Source organism: Nilaparvata lugens, chromosome 5 (genome assembly GCF_014356525.2).
Source record: "Nilaparvata lugens isolate BPH chromosome 5, ASM1435652v1, whole genome shotgun sequence".
NCBI classification, from domain to species: domain Eukaryota; kingdom Metazoa; phylum Arthropoda; class Insecta; order Hemiptera; family Delphacidae; genus Nilaparvata; species Nilaparvata lugens.
In genome coordinates, this window is record NC_052508.1 from 26,844,650 (window position 1) to 26,867,827 (window position 23,178).

Consider the following 23,178-nt stretch of genomic DNA (forward strand, 5'->3'; position numbering starts at 1 on the left):
AATGTGAGTTTTCAACTCTGACTGCTTCAATCCAAAAATCCTCCCTCATGTTTCAAGCTCGCTAAGAACAAAAGATCCAAACCCCAAGTACATTTGTGTTTCGTAACAACCTGTTGGATTCAATGCTACCGAATGGAAGGGAAGTAATCTGAATCGGAAAAGGGCTCTACTGAGGATGAGGGCATTTTTCCATTTCGATTCTTCTCCACGAAATCATTTCTGGAATAATACTCGAGAGGGAAACGTCCCTTTTTCTGTTACCCTTAGTGAGAGGCAATCGCTTTCCCCATCACTGTCATTGGGCCGATGAAATTTCTATCACAAAAATAAAAAAGGAGAGAAACTTGATCTTGGATGACTGACATATTTTCTTTTACGACTGCTGCAATAGCCGACAGCACAAAGCGTTTCGGTCATCGAGTTGTTGATTACACGCCATTCTATGGGAGCGTGTAATGTCCACACTCATACACTCACACACATAACACCCCTTACCCCCCACACCCCTCACGGTTGTTTGCCATTTCGAAAAGTGGCCCAAATTCACCCTATCAATTCCTTTTCCGTTCTCGACACCCCAGTCACAATATTTTTTTATCGATATTGCTTTCGTTTATAGATGTATTACGCACAAACATGAATGAGAGTCATACAATCATAACGTCTAGCTGCTAGTGATGCACTTTTTCATTCCAAATACTTTTCTACTTCGTTGAACTGCACAGAAGAATGTAATTCTTGTTTTTGAGACATTTTGTAGATTGAGTCTAACTTTTTATAGCAAAAGCTGTTTAGTACTTATTGGGTAGAGAAAACTTGAGATTGAACATAAGTTTGTTTGAGGCTGATTAATGCTAGAAAAACATTGTTTAAATGAAGCTTATCAACTGTACCCATTAAAATAGAGAATTAGATGGAAGGGAATCCTTTTTATTTTCATATAATAACAATCTCTACGATAACGCTGTTTTGAGAGTTACAATTGCTCTCCATCAGAGACTTCATTATTGCAAGGAATAAAGTGAAAGTAAAAAGAGTGGCAGTAAAAGTATTCTGTCGTTGAGAACTCAATTTTTCAGAAGTACCCTAATGAGTTGCGATTTTTCTTGGGAGTTTCCATCAAACAGAGAAAAAGATAAAATGGTTTTCTAATATCTGCAGTAACTTCAAATATGACAGTTGAATTGAAGTAGCGAGAAAAGCTGAGTGGGCTGTAGGCCTACCCTCCTCTCCTCTCCTCTCCTCTCCAACAGATCACACATCGAATGCCGCTGATCGTGATGCAAAAATGGAAACGTTGCTCATTTAGACATAAATAGCCAAGCAATGGACTTGGAAGGGAGAAGGGGCCCAACATGCAAAATACATTACTTGGCATGAAAAGCAGGGGGTGACGTAGGCCTATCCCTATTCCGTCTGCTGGCTCTATAAGTGCTCAGATCACACGGGAGAGAAAGAGAGAAACAGAAAGAAAAAGATCGCGCATCCAGTGTGGGCTGAGGAGCTTATTTAAATAATGCAAAACATTTCAAAATCCAATTTGTCTTCTCTCCTTTGTCGCCCTTTTTTCTTCTGCTTGTTCTCCTCCTACTCTCTTTCTCTTCTCCTAGCTCTTTGCGTACATAACTTTTCTCGTTCGACAGGGAAGCATTACAACACTATTATGACTGTTGAATTGGTTCTCTTTCAAATTATAAATAAAAAATGGAAGATAACTCCTCCTTTTTGGCTCCAAAAAACCACGCGGAACCCTCGGGCTTCTTTTTTGGGTAGTTGAGGAGTGGAAGGGGGAATGAGATAGGAAAGAGAGAGATAGATTAATCCGAAACTAGAATAAGACGAATGAGAAAACGAAAAAGAGAGAACAAGCACCCATTGTGTCAGATTATTAACTCTGTCTTTTGATATTGAGCCTTGGTATTGAGGCCTATGCAGATGTGGTGACTGGGTGGGGGTGACGGGGGATAGGGCGTTGAAGGGACTCAAGAATTGGAGATTAGCTTTATGAAAGCCGATCCCGTCCATCGAAACCGAGCCCAATTTCAGCCCTTACGCAAATGTGCTATCGGCCCTTCTTTATTATCATCAGAGCTATCATCGTCTTATCCCATTCTATTCCCTCTTCCATCACAACTATATCTTTGCATTTCGCCTTTGTGGTCTCATGATTCCAGTCACGTGACGCAGGCCTACTTATCGAATCCATTCGGTTTGAAGATCAATGAGTTTGATCCTCAACTTCTTCTCTTTCCTCGTCATATTTTTCCATTTTTGGAACTTTGAAAATTTGCACAATGCTTTCTCACGGTAAGAGGGAGCCTCTCTTGAAGAAGCATCCTCGCATATTCTAATCTCCTCTAATATCACTATTCTACCTTTCCTCATATTCCTTCTATCCTATCTTTCTTCGTTTGCTGGATCTTTATCATATTTTACATAATTCACACTTCTGTTCCAAGTTCCAACTCCTTCTTCAGTTTCAGTCTACGCCTATTATCGGCCGAGCTGTTGTGGAAGAGTTGACAATAACATTGTCGTTCATGGAAAATCATCAGAATTCAATAATAACTTGAAATGCTTGAGATTGCTGAAAACGTGAATGATCAACGTTTCAAGAATTGTTACGTCTGGAGGCCTATATTCGAAAGACTATTATTCATCGAATTCATGTTTCAACACTTCTGATTCCAAATTACATAGAATACAATACCAGTAAATCATGAAATAAATATGAACAATGAAAACGTATCAATTCATGAACATTCATCATGATCATGTGGATTTCTCACACTCATTCATTTGGAAAAACTTGAATCAGAGTCGTTGAATCTGAATCCATCTTACAACATCAGGTACAATATCGACGCTATCACAAACATCAATCAAATCGACAACAGAATTATTGAGCCAACAGATAAGTGGCGGCAGCATAGTAGACCAATTTGGCATTGAGAAACAAAGCCATTAACCTGCGAGTGCCGTCGCGGCGCGAGATTACGACACGGAATGTTTTCTTTTCGTCCAGTTTTTTCATTGGAAACGGCTGGCAGTCGATTATTACGGGCGTGATTTCCAGCCAACGATTGTTCGATCTAATTTAAATAATGGTCTGCGGCTGCGCTGCGGAGGCGATGAATGCTTTCACGGCCTTTTGACGAACGAGACGAGAATAAAATCGAGATGGCGGCTGCCAGAGCCGAATAAAAGAATGGCAGCAGCTAGCATTAGTTTCGAGCTTATTGTCGGCTTTTGTTTTGTTTTTTTCGTGTGTTGTTAATAGTAACGAGTCGGTTGAGTGTCTCCAATGGCCGACTCAGTATTATGGCCATAGTCTTACAATCGCTCTATGGGCGGAACCGAGACACGGATAAGATCTGAGGCTGGCGCACGCGACCGCACGCTCATAACATGGACGGATCAACCTAATTATTATTCCCTTCTCTTGCCCCGAGCCCCCAGACCACCCCCCCCCCTTGCACATCAATTCAAATGTGGCTTGTCTCTATACATCAGTTCCACCTTTCAAAAACGTCCAGTTGAATGTCCTTCGTTGTGTTTCGTTAACTCCTCAGCTTGTGCGATGGAATGTTACGCCTATCTATATTGCAATGCTTCAAAAAAATTTGCCGAAGCCTAAACAGCCGAAAAATCATCATTTAGGCTTCAAACAATGAGAATAATGTGTGGAGCCAAATAGACTATTTCGTAACAAGTGATAATGAGTGATTCAAATCTCATTTATTAACGAAAATACAAAATTCTGGACATCTAGAAAAGTGAAATTCATATAAGAATAATAAGCAAAAAAGAAAATACATATATCCAATAAATGTGTCAATGTTTGCATATATTTCATCAAATATGATGATTCTATGTGGCTCGTATAAACTTCGATCAGTTCTAGTATAGAAGAAGTATCAATGAATCGAATGAATGCATGAACTTCATTTAAAAGTTGTAAAATATAGTTGGGAGATCTTGAAGAAATACAACGAATTCGAACACACGAGAACTGAGGTAGGCTACATCAATATTGAATTCGAGCCCCTTCAAACTAAAAGCTGTCCACATGATCTGGAAAATTGGAGATTGCTAAAATACAACTCTCTCCAGACACCCCCTCCCTCCACACTTAAAACATTCAAAATGTAGCAGCTTTTTTGGTTTTTTATTGTAGCTTGGAAAAGATGAAAAGAAGGTTGGGGAGTACTGACTGTATTTGAATATAGAACGTTTTCAAGTGACCACTGAAAATTGAATCAACGTCCTTTTCTTCTCCCAATACTTCCGGCTCAATATTCTCCCAAACCTCTTTCCAGTAATTCAAAGAAAACATCTTGTTCTCTTCTGGCATCTCACCAAGTACCTCACTGATCTTTTGTTACTTTATTTCACATGCAGTATTCTTTCTCCGTACACTTGATTCTTTGTGCATTTTCTCCAAACCTGATATTCTTCATAGGTACTCGAACTTGAATAATTGGCGTTCAAACAGATGTCGATCTTATGTGCATCAGATAGACTATAACAATCAGTTACTTGAATCATCTATTTTATTGGAGAATCATGATTCTTAGAAGATCAGGGATCTGATTTTCAGTGTTTCTCACTTGTAGAAAATGTAAACATTTTATTAAAACAACAATGTGATTAGTCAAACTCCTTCACGTTCTTATCCTATCAATTGATACTCATCATTTGAATTTGCCTTCTTTGTTGCAGTTCTATACCAGAAGAGGCTAAAGAAAGAGAGAAAAGCAAGAAGACGACTCCAGGATCAACTGGAGCTCGAAATGAAGCGCAGAGCACAACTGGAAGAAGCGTTAAAAGCTTCTGGAGCTCCTCCTGAAGCTCTCAGGATCCTTTCAGGTGAGAATACAGTCACACATCAACTACTTCTAACAAATAATTCTTAATATTCTCAATTCCCATAATATAATGAAAACACTGAAATGTTGTCAAAAATATCACTTATTTATTGTAAAAATAATAACAAACATGTTTCGACACCAATGTTGTCATCTTCGGTGTCAAATATTTCTCTTGTAAAAAAAACATCCACGGAACAAAGTGCCCGTTTTATAACCCTACCTTAAAATTTCCAATATAGTTCGCTAAATAAACCTAAGCCTCAATATCAAACGAGAATAATTTAGGAGAAAAACATAATGACGATTGACGGCAACATATTTGCAACTACGATCAGACTACTGTATATGTGTATATACAATTGTTTTCAGAGTACTTTTTCCTTTATGTAAATATTGTGAAATTCGATGTTTTTTTTTTTTTAAATTCGTCAAAACAGCTGTTCTACAGATGAAATATCTTGACTATGACTGTGTTCTTTTTATAAACTGCTCTACCTACCCACCACGGTATATGGAAGAAGAAAAAGTAAAAACCGTGTTCCTACCTACCTCATGCACGAGAAGGAGGTTACAAAGTCCATTTCTCAAGGATTGGGTGGACCCCCAGGAAAAAGACTCATGTCAGTTGATAGAGCTAATAGATAACTATACAGGGTATGGATTTGAAAAAAATCGTTAGAGCCGTTTTTGAGAAAATCGTGAAAAACATGGTTTTTTAGTAACTGTCATTTTTCTCAAGAATATTACGGAGCTCCTGCAATTTTCACAGAAATGAGACTCATGTCAGTTGATAGGGCTTATAAATAGCTATCCATGGTATAAATTTGAAGAAAATCGTTAGAGCCGTTTTCGAGAAAACCGTGAAAAACATGGCTTTTTAGTCATTATCCGCCATTTTTCTCAAGAATATTACGGAGCTCCTGAAATTTTCCCAGAAATGAAACTCATGCCAGTTGATAGGGCTTATGAATAGCTATCTATGGTATAAATTTGAAGAAAATCGTTGGAGCCGTTTTCGAGAAAACCGTGAAAAACATGGTTTTTTAGTCATTAGTTGTAAACTGAAATTTAAAAGTTGAGAACTGAGGTAGGCTACATCAATATTGAATTCGAGCCCCTTTAAACTAAAAGCTGTCCACATGATCTGAAAAATTGGAGATTGCTAAAACTCTCTCCAGACACCCCCTCCCACACTCAAAACATTCAAAATGTAGCAGCTTTTTTGGTTTTTTATTGTAGCTTGGAAAAGATGAAAAGAAGGTTGGGGAGTACTGACTGTATTTGAATATAGAACGTTTTCAAGTGACCACTGAAAATTGAATCAACGTCCTTTTCTTCTCCCAATACTTCCGGCTCAATATTCTCCCAAACCTCTTTCCAGTAATTCAAAGAAAACATCTTGTTCTCTTCTGGCATCTCACCAAGTACCTCACTGATCTTTTGTTACTTTATTTCACATGCAGTATTCTTTCTCCGTACACTTGATTCTTTGTGCATTTTCTCCAAACCTGATATTCTTCATAGGTACTCGAACTTGAATAATTGGCGTTCAAACAGATGTCGATCTTATGTGCATCAGATTGACTATAACAATCAGTTACTTGAATCATCTATTTTATTGGAGAATCATGATTCTTAGAAGATCAGGGATCTGATTTTCAGTGTTTCTCACTTGTAGAAAATGTAAACATTTTATTAAAACAACAATGTGATTAGTCAAACTCCTTCACGTTCTTATCCTACCAATTGATACTAATCATTTGAATTTGCCTTCTTTGTTGCAGTTCTATACCAGAAAAGGCTAAAGAAAGAGAGAAAAGCAAGAAGACGACTCCAGGATCAACTGGAGCTCGAAATGAAGCGCAGAGCACAACTGGAAGAAGCGCTAAAAGCTTCTGGAGCTCCTCCTGAAGCTCTCAGGATCCTTTCAGGTGAGAATACAGTCACACATCAACTACTTCTAACAAATAATTCTTAATATTCTCAATTCCCATAATATAATGAGAACACTGGAATGTTGTCAAAAATATCACTTATTTATTGTAAAAATAATAACAAACATGTTTCGACACCAATGTTGTCATCTTCGGTGTGAAAAATTCAAAATAATATATATTGGAAGATCCTTTTCCAAACTATAAAAATGTATGATATAGGTATCATGCAAGAACACTAGGAGCTAGTACTGTATTGTTCCCAGAACTATCTCTATTTCAAAATTTGAGAAGTTTTATGAAGAAAATTCATCTTCAATCATTCAATTTTTTACTTTCCTTGCCCTATTACCATACGCAAGGAAAGTATTGCTTTCCGAAAAAATTAAGGTACCCCAATTTATGAATTTCTATACGTTTCAACGTCCACTGAGTCCAAAAAAGTGTTTTTACTTTCCTTGCCCTATTACCATAGGTAAGGAAAGTATTGCTTTCCAAAAAAAATTAAGGTACCCTGATTTCAAGTTTTCTATACGTTTCAACGTCCACTGAGTCCAAAAAAGTGTTTTTTTTTGCATTAGCAATTGGAAACTTTATTCATTAATAATCCACAATCTGAGCAGAATTCTCAAGCTCAAGAATATTTTTATATTATTTGCTATTGGAATGCAGATAATAGGAAGATATCCACGCATCCGGAAGATATCAGCAAAATACAACAGCAAACGTGAATCTAAAGTTCAGAGATGATTCAAAATAATTGAAAATTTCTCTCACTTCGGTATTCTATTGCATTACCAAGTTGGAATGTGGGATGATACACGTGGAAGACAGCTGTGGGCTTGAGTACTGTTCCTATTCTCGTGTCGGTAGGTACTCGAAAGTGAGCCAAGCGAGATGGAGAAATAAGTTAGTTTAGTCAGGTGGAGAAAATAGTAATTATTCAATGCAAACAGTTGTGTCGGGTGGGAGGGGTGAGGGGCCGAATGCCAATTATCAGGCCGGATGATTTGAAATCAGTAGGTCCTCTATCGTGCTCCGTCTCTCGCTCCCATTAATTTGGCAAGTCCTCAGGTATTAAATGCTTAATCTCTGTAGAAACGCTGCAGGCACGATTTCGTTACGCGGCTCTTGGTGATTGCAAGACGTACGCACTTGACACGCTGAAGGAGCGACAAGGGCCCGTCAGCCCGGACTATTAGCACAGCCCTTTCCATTCCCAACTTCCAACCGAAATCGCATCCACTTAATGCTCGTACTGGGAGGAACTTATTGTTATTTACCTCTATAAATTCATAGCTAAGACCTTCACCAGTCTGTCCAGTGTATCTTTCGAACAACTTCAATCAGGAATCCACCTCTAACAGATTCTCCTCGCACTACAAAATATTAATGATTAGAATCAAATAGAGCATCATTTCTATGCATAATGTTATTTCAAGTTCGATTGACTCCTTCAATATCCAAAATATTCGGATAGAGCATCATTTCTATGCATAATATTATTTCAAGTTCGATTGACTCCTTCAATATCCAAAATATCCGTAACCAATCTCTATTGAATTTGAATGACATTTTATCGAACATAATCTATACCTGGATGAGAAGATCAGAAGGTTTTATCAAATTTCCAACTAACTCATAAGGTTTTCTTCAACTCGGAATTCGAGTAATATTATTATTGATTGCTAACAGGTTCTGGATTGTGGGAATCTGAATAATTATGCAACAAAAACATATCACATGAAAGATTGAAAACAAAACCATTGAAAAGTATATCAATAGAAATTTTTCAACTTACCGTTTATCGTATCAGGAACTTTGATGCAAGAAAATCCGTTGCTATTTACAAGGAGAGACATGATTGATGGATAGATGGATGGGAGTGTGTCTATCGAGCGGCGTTTTCCATTTAGCACAAGTCAGAAGCAAGCAAGCGCCAAGTTGGGTTGCTGGCTGCTCCTCCTTTATTATTATATCGGCAACTGAGATTAAGACAGGGCGGCAACTGAGATATCAGCAGCAGATATTAAATTTGGAAACGGGATCAGGAATCATTGTCAAACTCGGCTGTTTCCAAGTCATGCAGGGGAAAGTGGTGACGAGGAAAGCGATTCTCAGGGATGAAACTCCTGCCAAGAAGGGTGTGCGTGCAAAGAAGACAGAAACATGAGACCAATTACGATCTTCTGTTCCTTGTAGCGCTACTTCCCTGGTAATCATCGCTCAAGACACTAACAGAGAAGGACCGAAGATATAATCGTCCAACGTAGATGAGAGAGAAATAATGCAAATACGATGAAAGACGTTTGCCATATCAAGAAAACAGCGGGTGACGATGAGGGTCTTGAATCCCAAATAAGCAGCCTTACCAGCAACTTTATGCTTGCACATTTCAACGGTGCAACAGCATCATCCCCCTTCACACCTCCTCCATCCCTTTCAGAAGAAATTTCAAACGAAAACCACTGAAACGCACTTCACCCTCTCAACCTTTAGACGTATAACATTTTAATATTAACAGAGAAAAAGTGAATTCACATACAGTCGCCTACTATTCGTCGAGGGTTAACTGAATTAAATTCCTCTGTATATGACAATCTTCACTTCCAATCCGTTAACGTGAACTTCCCCTTTCTTGAATGATTGTTTTCAAGTTAAGTGCTCATTTCATTTAATTCAGTACTTGTCAAGTAGTTGTCAAAAGCAAGCTGGTTCTAAGCAATCAAATCCAATTGTTTCAACATAAAGGTTCGGCCTCACAGAGAGTGATCCACGATCAGAAATTATTAGGATCATATAGATACTGTAATATAGATATTGGAGATCGCAGATCTACTTTATTCATTGGAACGATATACTATAGTTTCTTGACCACACCAGTCATTTTTAATATTACTGTTACACCATAATACCATAATTATTATGATGCTATTACTGGACTACTGATTGGATTCAATCAATCTCATGTTGTTAACTGATGAATTTATTGTTTGTTTTTAGATTTCCTGACGCCAGAAAGTACGGGGTCAACGACGGAGCAGCCGACACAAGCACAGAGCGGCGGAGGCGGCAGCCAGACGACAGGAGGCGGCGCCAGTGGAGGAGGCACAGCGTCCGGAGGCAGCACGGCCAACAGTGGAGCCACCAGCGGTGGAAACGGAGGCAGCAGTGCTGGGGGCGGCAGTCGGGTGTCACAAGGCAGCGACTCGTCCGACAGTCCGGCCTCCTACGCCCCCCAACGGCCTCCGGGCGCCACCCCCACCTCTGCACCCGAAGACAATAAGCAGCAGTGGAACTACTCAGGACTCGACCTCATCAATTCCGGCGCTGCCTTTTGGCAAAACTACTCTGGTGAGTCCGCTTTTATCACCTACATTTACATTTCACTATTTATCTGAGCTCTTGTAAATAGATTCAATGGGCTAAGGATCTATCCATTCGAAATGTTAAAATTGAATCCATTTCAATATCCGTATCAAATTTCACAATAGATAAACCTTTATCACTTTGGTTACTAAAGCTACCTCCATCCCAGAGAAATACATGATCGATACAATGTGCAGAATACCTTGAAAACTAGTAGGCCTACAATTGTAATGCATAAAGAATCCAATTGGAATGTTCAATTCAATAGAAAGATCAATTCATCAATTTGTTCCTCTCAATAATCTCGATAATGTTATTCATCGCCAAATTAGAATTAAATTCAATGGGATTGTATGATTGACATTTCTCCCATTATTAACATTTTTGAAATACTATTAAACTGACAAATATTCTCAGTGTACATTTAAGTATGAACAATGTTCTCTTGGGGTAGTTTCTACATGAAGCAATGTTGTTATCAGACATGAAGTGGTGAACGCTGACTCAGTCTCGAGACGGCTGAAGATGCAAATAGAATGTAAATCCAATTTGTCAGGTACCGCTTTTTCTTGACGTTACGAAATGCGGAACAAGCAATCTCGTCTCGTACGGAAGGGATTAAAATTCATATCTGTTTCTGTTCAAAAACGAGTACTTTAATATTCATTCTTCTGCTGCGCGCGGCAATTTCATGGCCTGGTTTTGAATCATGCATGACATTTTAACGCAGACTCCACAATGACAACGTAACAAGGGGGTGGCAAACACAGATCTGAGTGCTCTGAAAGCGAGCGAAAATTTATTTGAAACAAGCAAAAGGGAAAAGGAAATTATGTACAGTGATTTTTCCATCTGCTATTAAAACAATACGAAGTAGGGCCTAGAGCGTTGGTGTGTGTAATGCTTTCGCTTTTTTGAGTGTGTGTAGAAGATAGGGGAGGCTAATGCATATGAGTACAGTGAGTAGGTTAGGTGCGAGTATAGAGGATGATAAAAGGGTGTTAGGGGTGGGTGTATCGGTGATAAAGAAGAAGAGATGCCAGAGGACGTCGAGAATGTACGTAGCTGTTGATTTCATCTTGCCGGATTCCATTTGCAATAAACTGTGTTCCCCCTTTTCAAGTTGCGCTCTGCTCTCTCCATTTCGATATATGTTGTCAGAGCCTCAACTCCATCTCCATCCTCATCAGGAGCTCGTGAGTCGACGACAAATTTGATTTGCCATCCCGGCCCGGCTATGCCCGCCCGGCCACCTGGTTAGTCAACGACAGCAATATACCAAAAGACAGCAGTGCTATGCTATGATATGCTATGCTATGCTGTGCTGCTGACAACCTTCTCTTCATCATTACTGAAACTGTCCGTGTGTGAGTGAGAAAGACGACCCCATCTTTCGATTAGCCCTCGGGTGAGGCGCAACTTGCCAAGTGCCAACTGAATGAGTAGGTGAAACTGAAATCATGTTAGCCTTGCCTCACTCTTCATCATCACTCTTGGTCTGTTTCTCATTTCGGTAACTGCTAACTACTTTTGCCCACTCGCCATGCCCAAGCTACGTGTCATCAGTCCTAAAGCCTATTCGGCGCCAAATTAGACAGATTGCTAACCGAAGTGGATGGTCACAAGATTACCTCGAATTTAGTATGTGCAAACAGTAGACCGTTTAATATTAGCTATAACAGCAACTTTGGCTCTCTCGGTTTTCCTTCTACATTCCCTTATTCTTCTTGTTCATTTCATACATTTTTTCCTTTCGTCTTGTTATTATTACAAAATGAGAATCAGCTGGAGGACCTATTCACCTACTCAAATACAGCCAAGCACGAACTGAGATTTAAATAAAAATCGTTCACTAAAAATAACTCCTGTATATAATTGAAAAAAATGAATGTTCTGTACTTGACTGAGTACATTCATGACGGAAGTTATTATAAATTTTATCATTTTTTCTATACATAAGGTTGTTCCATCTCACCATATACTAAATAATTGATATTAGAGGGGCAAATGAAAATACTCAATACATGTTCCAAAATCGTAAAAATAATCCATCCGCCAATCCTTGAGTAGCAAGATGGTGGAGGTGGTAGTTCTGATAAACCGATATGTGTTGAATATTAAGGGTACGGTTTTTCAATTTGAACGAAGTCGGGAAGTGAATTTTTGGGATCGGGTTTGATTGCGTACAGGAATTTGTCCCTGACATCTATCTGATAAGGCACCTTGACCATTCAGAACGGGAAAAAAAATCACTCCCTATTTTTATACAGGAATAATCTGTCTCACCCCTATTTTTTTCTCTCGCCTCTACTTCCTGATCCAGATTTGCAACCCTCGAATGAATGTCCTGTTGCCCTGCGAAACTCATCTCGCAATATCGGCCAGCAATACTAATTTCTATCAATTTCACGGAAGGTGGCTAATACCTTGTTTTCCTCTCCGTACTCTCCTCCATTCTCGACACTCAGTCAATTTTTACGCCAGCAAAACTCCCCTGAACTCCACCTCTCACCACTCTCTCGATGATACGAATCTAGGAAACTTTCCCTTATTCTTCTCCACAACAGCCTCCCTTTCCATCCTTCAATCAAACTTACGATCAGGGAAAATTGAAAAAAGGAAACAATCAATATGTTATATGGCCGATAGGACCGATTCTATTAAGACTTAATTTTTATGAGAATGAAGTCTGAGCGATCGACGGCATGATTGCCTCCCCTTATTGAAAGGGGTTTCTCATTTTTTCCTGGTCGTCGGGGAAAGGAAGAAAGATCGGTGATTAGCAATTCCCTTATTTTTTTTTTAATGAAGGTGAGCTTTTCCTTACTCCATTATTCAGAGGCTCCAGGAATTGGGTGTGTACCAGGATTATTTCGAAAATTTACCTGGGATTAGAATATTTCATTATTTTATATACTGAAGGTTTGTTTTGAAATATCGTTAGATAGAATACTACTAAATGATAACTACTATTGAATAGCCTATTCAAAAAAAATCTGCTCTCTCAATAGGAAAATTAATTTCCAATTTTGCATTATTTTATGTTTCATGCTTAACATCGGTTTTTACTAGTGCTAATTACAATTTCGTTTTTTATTTTTTTTATAATTTCCATCATTATCCACTTCCTAATGATACTATACTTTCTTATGCATTGTATATAATATTCTTGTTCTTGTCCTTTATCTTTTTTGATACCCTCCCGATATTCACCTATTTCTATTATGGCCTCACACTTGTCTCATAAACGATAATGTATTAATTTCGAACACCATATTACTGGTTGGATATTTTAACATAAAAACTAAGTCACTTTTAAAGTTATGCGATAAAGGAAAATAGCGATATAACAACTATCACCATAACTACAACTAATAAGCTTCACAGAATGAATTTGAATGTAATTGATTCTTTGGGAAAAATGATAATAAGATAGTTGACGTTGGAATGCGAGATGACGAATGCATACAGGCTGTTGTCCAATGTCCAAACCATCAGTAGTCAGTCTATTCGATATTCGATATTTCATTCTCCTGTACGGATTAATCGAGAAGGACAATTTTCGTGTGTATTACAATTACATGGCCCATTCGTTTCACTCTATTGCTTTCTGGATGTATGTTTGTTCTGAGCATTGTGTGCTTTGGAGTCGATTGCAAACACCGATGGGAAAGTGTCAGGTGCCCAAAGTACAGACTCGAATTGTAACAATAGATTGTAGCAGACGATCAATAGTGACCTTGGTGTTGACCTCAGCAACAATGCGACTATCAGTGCCACTCCAGGCTCAATCGGTACACGCACAGAATGCCATGAGATTTGATGAGATTTTATTATATATTCTACTACAAGTTCAATGTCTCAGAAATGAGTACTTCAATCAAACTGATAAATCAATGAGAATTGTTTAGATATGTTATTCTACTCAGAGTAGAATAAATACTCCAAGTTCCACAGTTTAAGTACTACAGTCAATCTGTTAAATCGATCAAGGAAATAAATCATTAAAAATAGCAATCGAGAATTAAAAACACGTGAAGAAAGTGTTAGAAAGATTATTCTTGTATGATTGCGCATTACTTGACATAATACTCATGTAATATAGAATGTAGAGATTTTAGATGAAGAAAGAAAAGGCTTCAATTAAAGCCTAAATTGTTGTCATATTTATATGAAATTTATAGAAAATATTAGTTTCGTTTTCTAATTATGGTGATTTGAAAAATGAATGCCATAGATTTGAAGAGTTGTATTCGTAGGTTCATTTGTAAGCTATCAGAAACGTATTGCTCTGAGAGGCATACTTGAAATAAGTGAAGATATTGACCAAGCAAAGAACGAAGAATGGGTCAGGAGGTCGAAGAGATACGAGCAATAAAAAGATGGGTACCCAGAGACAAATGGTCAAAAGTATGATTCATTGATTCGATAATCATAATCATAGATTTTATGAAGCCTAATTGCAGTGATTACCGGCTAGCGCTAGTTGAGGGTTACAGAAAGCGAAGATGAAAGGTAGATAAGTAACGCCTTTGCCTTCCAATTCCAAGATTATTCTCGATCTTGATTCTCAGGCAAGATAAAAGCCGGCGGTATAACTATACACCATCAGCTTCATGTTCAATACCCACCCCTACCTTCTCCAGCTTCTCCACTACTTTATGAGCTATGAAAGATCATTTCCGCTCAGCTATCTCAGCCATCTTAATTCATCCAAGCCAATCTCGCATCCATAACATCTCTACTAAGCTGGTTTCATTGTCTCCTATATATTATTTCAAAACATCTTATTCAAACCATATTATTCTATACTGAACATAGGATTGCTTGTAGGATGTACAGTGATTGAAGCAACTTAACGGCAATGATAAATGAAATTAACATCTTGGCAGCGAAAAAGTTGGAAAGAATGTGAGAAAATCAATATTTAAGAAATAAATAAATGAAGATCTAATGATAAAACTCGCTCCAATCCGAAATCCATTCAAAAGTGAAACTGATTGATCGATCGTTAGCGAAGTTCTCACTTGTGACTTACTAAAGGCCAAAGACGTTTTCTGTCTGTATGTTCGACAATAACTTTGGAGAGAATTGATCAATCAGCTTCAAATTTTGAACACGAATTCTTCGAACTTTTTTACAGGTCAAGTTCGTTGGACAACAAAATTGACCCACTCCTTCGTCCTTTTTCAGGATATGAATGTATATTTGTTTTGATTTTTATTATTTAGTCAGCTGGAATTAATTTCATGCTCTTTCTTCAATTATTTTTCCATTCACTTGAAAAAGCTGATGCTATTTGGGAGATGTCACAGAGACTGTCAGACAGACAGACTTTATGCGCCGAAACATGATTCCAGCTGAATAATACACAACATTAATTTATAAGTTCTATATTAACTCGTTTCCGTTAACGTCTGTCTGCCTGTCTTTACATACACGTAATTAATAATACCACTTGTGATAGCAGTTGCTATGACAATTTTTTCTTTGTTCAAAGTGTTTAATTTGTGAATAGAAGCTACTATTAGTGTTCACTAACACTTGATTATTCAATGCATAGGTACTATTCATTTCATTTTTGTATAATTTATTAGTATCTTCAAATGTTGAGTAATTCTGTACCGAAATCATGTATCACATGACCACCTTCCCATTTGAAAAATGGAATTGGATACAAAATGAAGCCGTATTCGGAATGAACTTGGATCCAATATGGCGGACAAAAGTTTTGAAGCGACAGAAAGTATTTTTTTTCATGAGCCTGCAGAGACCCCATTGTCTGGAGAAATATTACTATGATAATGAAGAAGGTAGACGAACAAATCAACTCGAAGGTTTGTAGCACGAGACAATAATATCAGAAAAAAGTTGTTGGAGAAGAAGCAGTAGATGATGATGATGATGATGGTGATGATGATGGAGTAGTGGAACAAGAAACGATCGTGAGCACAGTTGAATTTCATAGACTGAGGAGAGTAGTGGATTAACCAATAGGAGAGTTTCTTATAGACAAGGCCTGATCACTATTGTGAACTGGCTTTAATATCCACAACAGAAAGAACGTTATAATCCTCCACACTGGAACGATTTCTGATGGAATTACTGTAATTGGGCGCAATTCAAGAGATCTGTTATCAAACCGAATAAAGACGAAGCCGTGGAGTACTACTCTGGAGAACAACACCCCTTTTAAATTATCTCCATTATTATCATTATTATTCTTTCTCGTTTATTTCCTATTTTGCTGTCTCACTTGCTCACTGGCACACCTAACCATTCTCTTCATTTCCTTTTGTTCAACCGCTGTTGAGTGCCCATTATATTCCACCTACACTTACTCCTATGTCCTTTCTACGAAGCCGCGTCTGCCATCGCAGTATGTATTCGACTTGAAGTAACAATACCTTCTCTTGCGAGAGAAGTGAGCATTGCCATCATAGCAAGCCTCGAGTGAGGTTTCCTTCCGACCGTACAAGATCGTGAATTCGAATGTTAAATAATAGGTTGCATCGATGTGAGCCCGATTTCTTATATTTATTGCCAACTCAAGGTAACTCACTCTTTACTAAAGAGTTGAGCATGCTATCCGATCTATGCATAATGATCTCTGAGTAGGAATCGCTGGAATTTCATCAAAAAATAGTTTGAGATAAATTTAAGATTTAATTTTTTTTATGGAAATGCATGTAACCGATACCAACACAAACTATTTTATATGAAACCTTCATTTCTTGGCATTGCTTTTCCAAAGACCAAGTATGATAAATTTTGTAAAAATTGTTTTATCCCACACTTTCAAAAGTTGTTATTTCTGGAAATTAGGCTGAGTGGGCTGGGATCGCAACGTGGAGAGATTGAGGCATGTGGCTAGATTTTTCTTTATAATTTCATGGTAATCAGAAAATAGCAGGAGAGTTAAACTCGTGACAATATAAGTTAAGTTTAGTAATGCCCTAATGCCAATCAACAAACCTTGAGTCCTGTCTGTTCAAGTTTGGGATTGGATTCCAATCGATCAATCATTCCATGCCCAATTCAGTCTCTCTCTCTCTCTCTCTCAACCAAATCACGTTTCTATTCTTTAGCAATTATTATATTCCTTCTACCTGTCCGTTCCGTTGTTTTCTTCTTCAAACTGCGTTCGTTCATAAATAATTGCCGCAAGATGGGAAATAAAAGATTACTGTTTCATCCGTAACCAGTCCCAGTCGCAGCCAGACCGGCACACTGACTAACGCATTCAATTTAATTTCTTTCCAATTACGGCAAAACCATTTTACATTCTATAAGCATCTACAGATTCGAATTACAGATAGTGAGATGGAGGTTTCCATTATTACAGGGTTTGAAAATTAAAAAGATTTCGGCTCAGAATTATTGAGGAATACGACTCAAACTGTTTTTGAATGACCTCGTTTTCCAATTAAGGCTCAACGCTTCTTCTACATTATTTACTTTCCCAAACAGCTTGCACAAAAAATATCGGAATTAGCAACGAATATGAAAAAAAAACACTAAAATTCAATGAATATTTATATATAATTGCTACTTTCTCATTCAATAATGATTATTATTAAAGAAGACCTATAGTTTCTCAACCCTTGCTAGTATGAATGGATATAGAAACTTAGAAGAATCTAGAAAAAAGTGTATCACCATTGAATAAAAATATCATGATTCAATGATAGAAAGAAAATGAAAATTATAAGTGTCTTCGAATATTCTATAGTATTCTACCATAAAATACTATCATGAATACTACTGCAAATACGGAAACAGATAAAGTAGCTGAAGGAAATCTGATAACTGCTATGAACAGTGGCTCTACACGAGAGTATTGTCTGAGCTGTAATCGAGCCCTGCATTGGTTGCTTCACTTGGCAACTAAAAAATAATCTACTAGATGTCATTGAAAGAGCTGCGGTGTTGAAAGTTGTGTTCTAAAATCTTCCCTCGCATCGACTGGACTATTGTGAACCAGACAATTATGAATAGTAGTAATCATTTTGAACCAGTAGCAATCAATTCAACTTCACCAGTTGAGTCAACATATTTTCAGATGCATGTGATAATGATGAAATTGATTGTATATAACAAATAAAATGGATGATTCAATAAAATGAAAGTTTCCCAGTCTATTATGAGTACGATTTCAGTTATAATCAACCAATCAACGAATAAGGGTACTTGGATTTATTTTTTACTTCTATTCAAGAGTAGCACTATTGAAAAAAGATAATTGATTAGTAATTAATATCATGAAATCATGAATCTATTGATACTATGATAGGATAGGACTATACCCATTCTAGTGGTGATATGTGATAATATTAAGGTGAATGGAACACGCTTGACTTGTGATGTCAAACAGTTTGTCGGCGAAAGGTAGAGATTAGCGGACAGCGACCCCCACTGATCAGTGATCACTGTGATGTCAGGCCAGGTTTGGCCGCGTCTGTTCATTTGCGCCGTCCGTTTGACAAACATTCCTCGGTGCTCGGATACGCAATTAGATCACGGCTAAACGCTCTCAGAGGGAGTTCAGTATTGCTCTGGCCCTGGCAGTCTGCCTCCTTTGACCTAAGCCAGCCGCCCAGTCAATCACGCTTCACGCAAAGCCAATATATCGGCACTGCTATGCTAATTCCTCACACTAATCTATGCTATGTCCTGTTATTGCACCACGTAATTCCAGCTCAAGGAGAAGCCACTACCGCTTCATCACATAGGCGATCATGTCAACTTATCAACGTTTTATTATAACATTTCAAATTATTGGAATGAAATTGAGAAAGCAAAAGAAAACTTATCAAATAATGCCAAGTAATTCAGTAAAAACATTGATAGATTGATATTGAATGAATCCATAAATTTAAAGTGGAAATACGCTCAAATTTATCTGAACTTTCTGCCTAGATGTTATCTCATCAATATGACTCTCATCTTTGCTATTATTCATAATCACAATAATTTTGAACCTTAATGTTTACTTAACTTCCCTTAATTCACGTTCTACCCCAATTTCTGATTTATTGATTGAATTTCTGATCAGATTTATTGACATAGGCTTATTCATATCTAGATTATAAATAGTTGATTCCCATGAGATAAAGATTAGAATAGCTCGAATCGTGAATTCAGGTTTAGGAGGGAGTAAGAGCGAAGGCATTGTCCATCTTTGACCAATGTTATTAAGTTCCGGGGATTAAGAGCTTAAACGGCGTGGTATTGAGTCCGCATTGTTTCATCCTGCTCCACTTGAAAACGATTCGGTAAGCCATCAATTATTACTTCCAATCCTTACCGGATTCTAATGTGAGTGGGTATTTGTATGGACTATCTTCAATAGAGCTTCCAAGACCTCAAGCTTTGAGAGCTTATCTGTAGACGATTGTGGAAATTAAAAATTTTCACTGCACTTTCTGTCCAACATTATCAATTATATCAGAATGTTCTGTTCCATTACGAATTTTCAATACGAAATTCTACGTCTCTTAAAACTCTGTTCAAATATTAGTTCTTGAAACTTTTATTTGCCGTCACTATTTTTACTCAGTCAACTTATTTGAGGTTTTTTACAGGAAATATTTGTTATTTGGAGCAAAAGTTATTCTACTGCAACTTTGAAGATGGAGTTTTCGTTTAACTATAATCTCTAGGGATTATATCTTGAGTTATCCTACAACAAAGAAAATCCTCTCGTACATTTGAAACACTTCCTCTTTTAAGCTATTTAAAACCGTGTAGTATTTTTTAGCAAGCGTTTATGACTATATTTTCATGTTTGAATATTATTCTAAAGTTGGATTTCCTACAGCTCCTTTTCTCCATCAATGAATCAGGTTTCCACTATCCTTAAGTTCACATGAATTTTTCCATTGCCTATTAAGGTGTAAAAACACAGCAACATTTTTTCGTTAACTTGTGGAGATTCCTGTTTCTAACAGGATGTATGTTTCCCACTCAGTGTGGGAAACACTGGGAAAATTGTCAGTTCAATCATAGAGAAACGATAGCATAAGTAGATATCCCATGGTATAGGGCGTTTATGTCGCAACTTTTACTGTTATCCCAAGCCGATAGTTCACGTAGTTCTTTCCTATGCAGCTGTGTGACACTGGTAGTCTCTCAAATTGTGCCGTTCATACACTATCACCCCAACAAAACAGTAAAAATTGACAATAATGGACAGTAATCGGCTTAGATAACAGTAAAAGTTGCGACATAAATTCCCTATACCATGGGATATCTACTCCATGGGATATCCTCTACAATTCGACGCTGACTTCGCTCTCTCAAAATTGATAACTTGGATGTAATTTGGTTTGGGTTCATCCTGTGTCTTGATTTTTATTGTATTGTGAATATGCTATGGAGAATAAATAAATATGAACTTTTCTTGCTGTACATTTTTGAACAGCAACTTGTTTTGTACAAAAACATTGACGATTTTTTTGTAGATAATAATTATTTATCAACATTTTGTTGACAAGTTTGGTGTGCAGGCAGCTTCATCATGATGCTATAACATTATCACGCCACCAGCTGGTCTAAACCAACGCTTTTAGTATGACTTATCACTATGCCGAATGGTGTTTCACTGAGAATAAAAAAGGATACATCTGCAATGATGCTGATAAAGAAGCACGTTCCTTGAATTTGCGATGAAAATGGAAAAGGGAAAGACGAAATTGAGAAAAATGGACTTTCAGGTTAGTGGTGATGCATGAAAAGAGGGAGCCAACAGACGTAAAGAGAATAAGAGGGATGAATGGTCCATGTTATTTCCTTAGTTATTGTTATCATCTCCCCCTTCTACTTCTCAGCGACTTTCTTCTTTTCTATACTTCTGTTGCGAACTCGTACCTTTTATTTCATTTTCTGTCTATCAGAACCGTTTACAAAACTTTCAGCGTGGGGGAGGCAAAAACAAAACAGGAGTCTCAGTGCGTATACATTTTTCACCGTTCAATGAAATTTAATAAGTTACTTCCTTGTGAATGGTTCTTTTAACCCCCTGTATCGAGGAACAGGCGAAACTTTGTTTACCTCCTCATCCCCTTCAAGTCAACCTCGTCCATCATCACACAACATTATATACCGTGAATTTTTTCTATCTTCTGGTTTTTCTGGAAAATTAAAGTGTGTGTCAATAGAGGACTGAACAATTAGAAAAATGAATCATTCTCAAATAAATATTACTGATCAGTATCACAGTTATCAACTAAAAAACTTAACGAAATGATCTTACATTAAAACTGTAACGATTATGAGCTGAGCACCTAAAAATATTACTTTATTTTTCAAATTCAGGGTGCAAAATTACAAATTGGTAGGGAATTTTCCATTTCATATCTCATTTTGACTTTCTTGAATGAAAATAATTTAAAGAATTGTTTATTGTTGTTTAGTAGACTTTACTGCCTTACTACACTTATGTATCTTGTACCTTACCATCTCTGTAATCTCGGAATTTCTTACCCAGTGAATCATTCTATTCAAGAATGATGAGCTGGGACCCTCCCAATATTAGTATTTCCTTGTCTTGTCTCCACTATCTGACAATGAAATTACCATATCTCGACACATATGTGTAAGGATATTACCTAATAAAATCTTGTCATTGTGTGTATGCATTAAGATATTCTTATATTCTTCTACAAAACTGCTTGGATTCTTACTCCACTAAATCATTTCCCACTGGTTTATTTTGTGAGATTAAGTAAGTTCCCCACAACTCCCCACATCTGGTGATGTTTTATGTTCTTCTTCACCATCCATTCCGCTAGAATTCCATTGAAATCTGATTTTGTAATATTTTGCCTCCTCTTCACATAAATTTAATCTCGCTTTAATATCACCTCATTCGGAATATTCTCCTAAGAGCTGATACAGTACACCAAGCATTTATATTTTGAGTGAATAACTTTAAAAATACATAGTTAGTCGCAGAAGACCCCATGTTTTCAATACTTCGTTACAAAGACATTGAAATTTTTAATTTTCTCTGTTGAAATGCCTAATCTCATCTATTGCGTTATATCATATCATATTGATGCAATCAATAAACGGCATATTAATTAGGTAAAGGGCATAGAGACCTTTCGTGGCAATTTCAGAGGCATTGACGCCGTGCAAACACCTCTGTTCGTTAACTCCGTGAAGCACTCAGCCTAAACCGATTTGCACTTTCCATTTGGAAGTGAGCAAGCGACTACAAGTGGCAGCAACTGAGGGATGCAGCAAAGACGCTGCAAGGCATAAGAAATCCGACTCGGCTGCGGCTCCACTGTTTTGATTCTGCTCCCCTCTGACGCCTGAATGCTCTCTCCAACCGCACACAGTCTAATCTGTGCGTTTTCGCTACTTGCCCCGCAGCTAACGTCTTCCAAGCACTCACTTTCCTCGCCCGATTTTATGACTCGATTCGCTCGACAGTCGAAAATAGACCGAAATACTTGTCCCCGGGCTATCTGTACTCCTACAATTAGATGCTACGTTTTTTCGCATCCAACCAACCGACAAACACTGAATCACGGTGGATGGCTCTGTTCTCGAGCCATAACTAACTCTGTAACTCAGCTAAAACAAAACATTGCGAGGCATAGAAGATATTATTTCAATTCCACTACAATAAAAAAGTCCTTTTCTTATATACCGAGATCATTCTTGGTATACTCGTCACAATTTTGTAAGCGTCATAATTTATGCTCAGCGATACTAATTTCTGAAAATTGAAAATCCTTCTTGAGTATCATAGTACTCATAGTAAGTCCCATATCCTTGTTCAATATGAGAGCTATTGACTTCCTCCTATTGGATATGAGTATTTTAAATGTTAAAAAAATAATGAGCAAAATAAAATTTCTTCGAAACCCTATTGGAATCATTGGACATTAAGGATAATTATTATTTCAGTTTCATCCTCAACTATGATCTCAAGATGGGGTTAAATATAACATCAGCCGATAGAAATTGATAGATATACATTCATGCATACA

General features: G+C 37.4%; 1 protein-coding gene across 1 annotated transcript in view; it reads left to right on the forward strand.

Moving 5' to 3' along the window:
- LOC111053732 (dachshund homolog 1-like) overlaps positions 1–23,178 on the forward strand; it is a 232,458-nt gene that overhangs the window by 202,792 nt on the left and 6,488 nt on the right. The window contains 2 exon segments of the mRNA XM_039428058.1: positions 6,656–6,802; positions 9,809–10,159. Of these exon segments, the coding sequence (XP_039283992.1) occupies positions 6,656–6,802; positions 9,809–10,159 (498 nt within the window).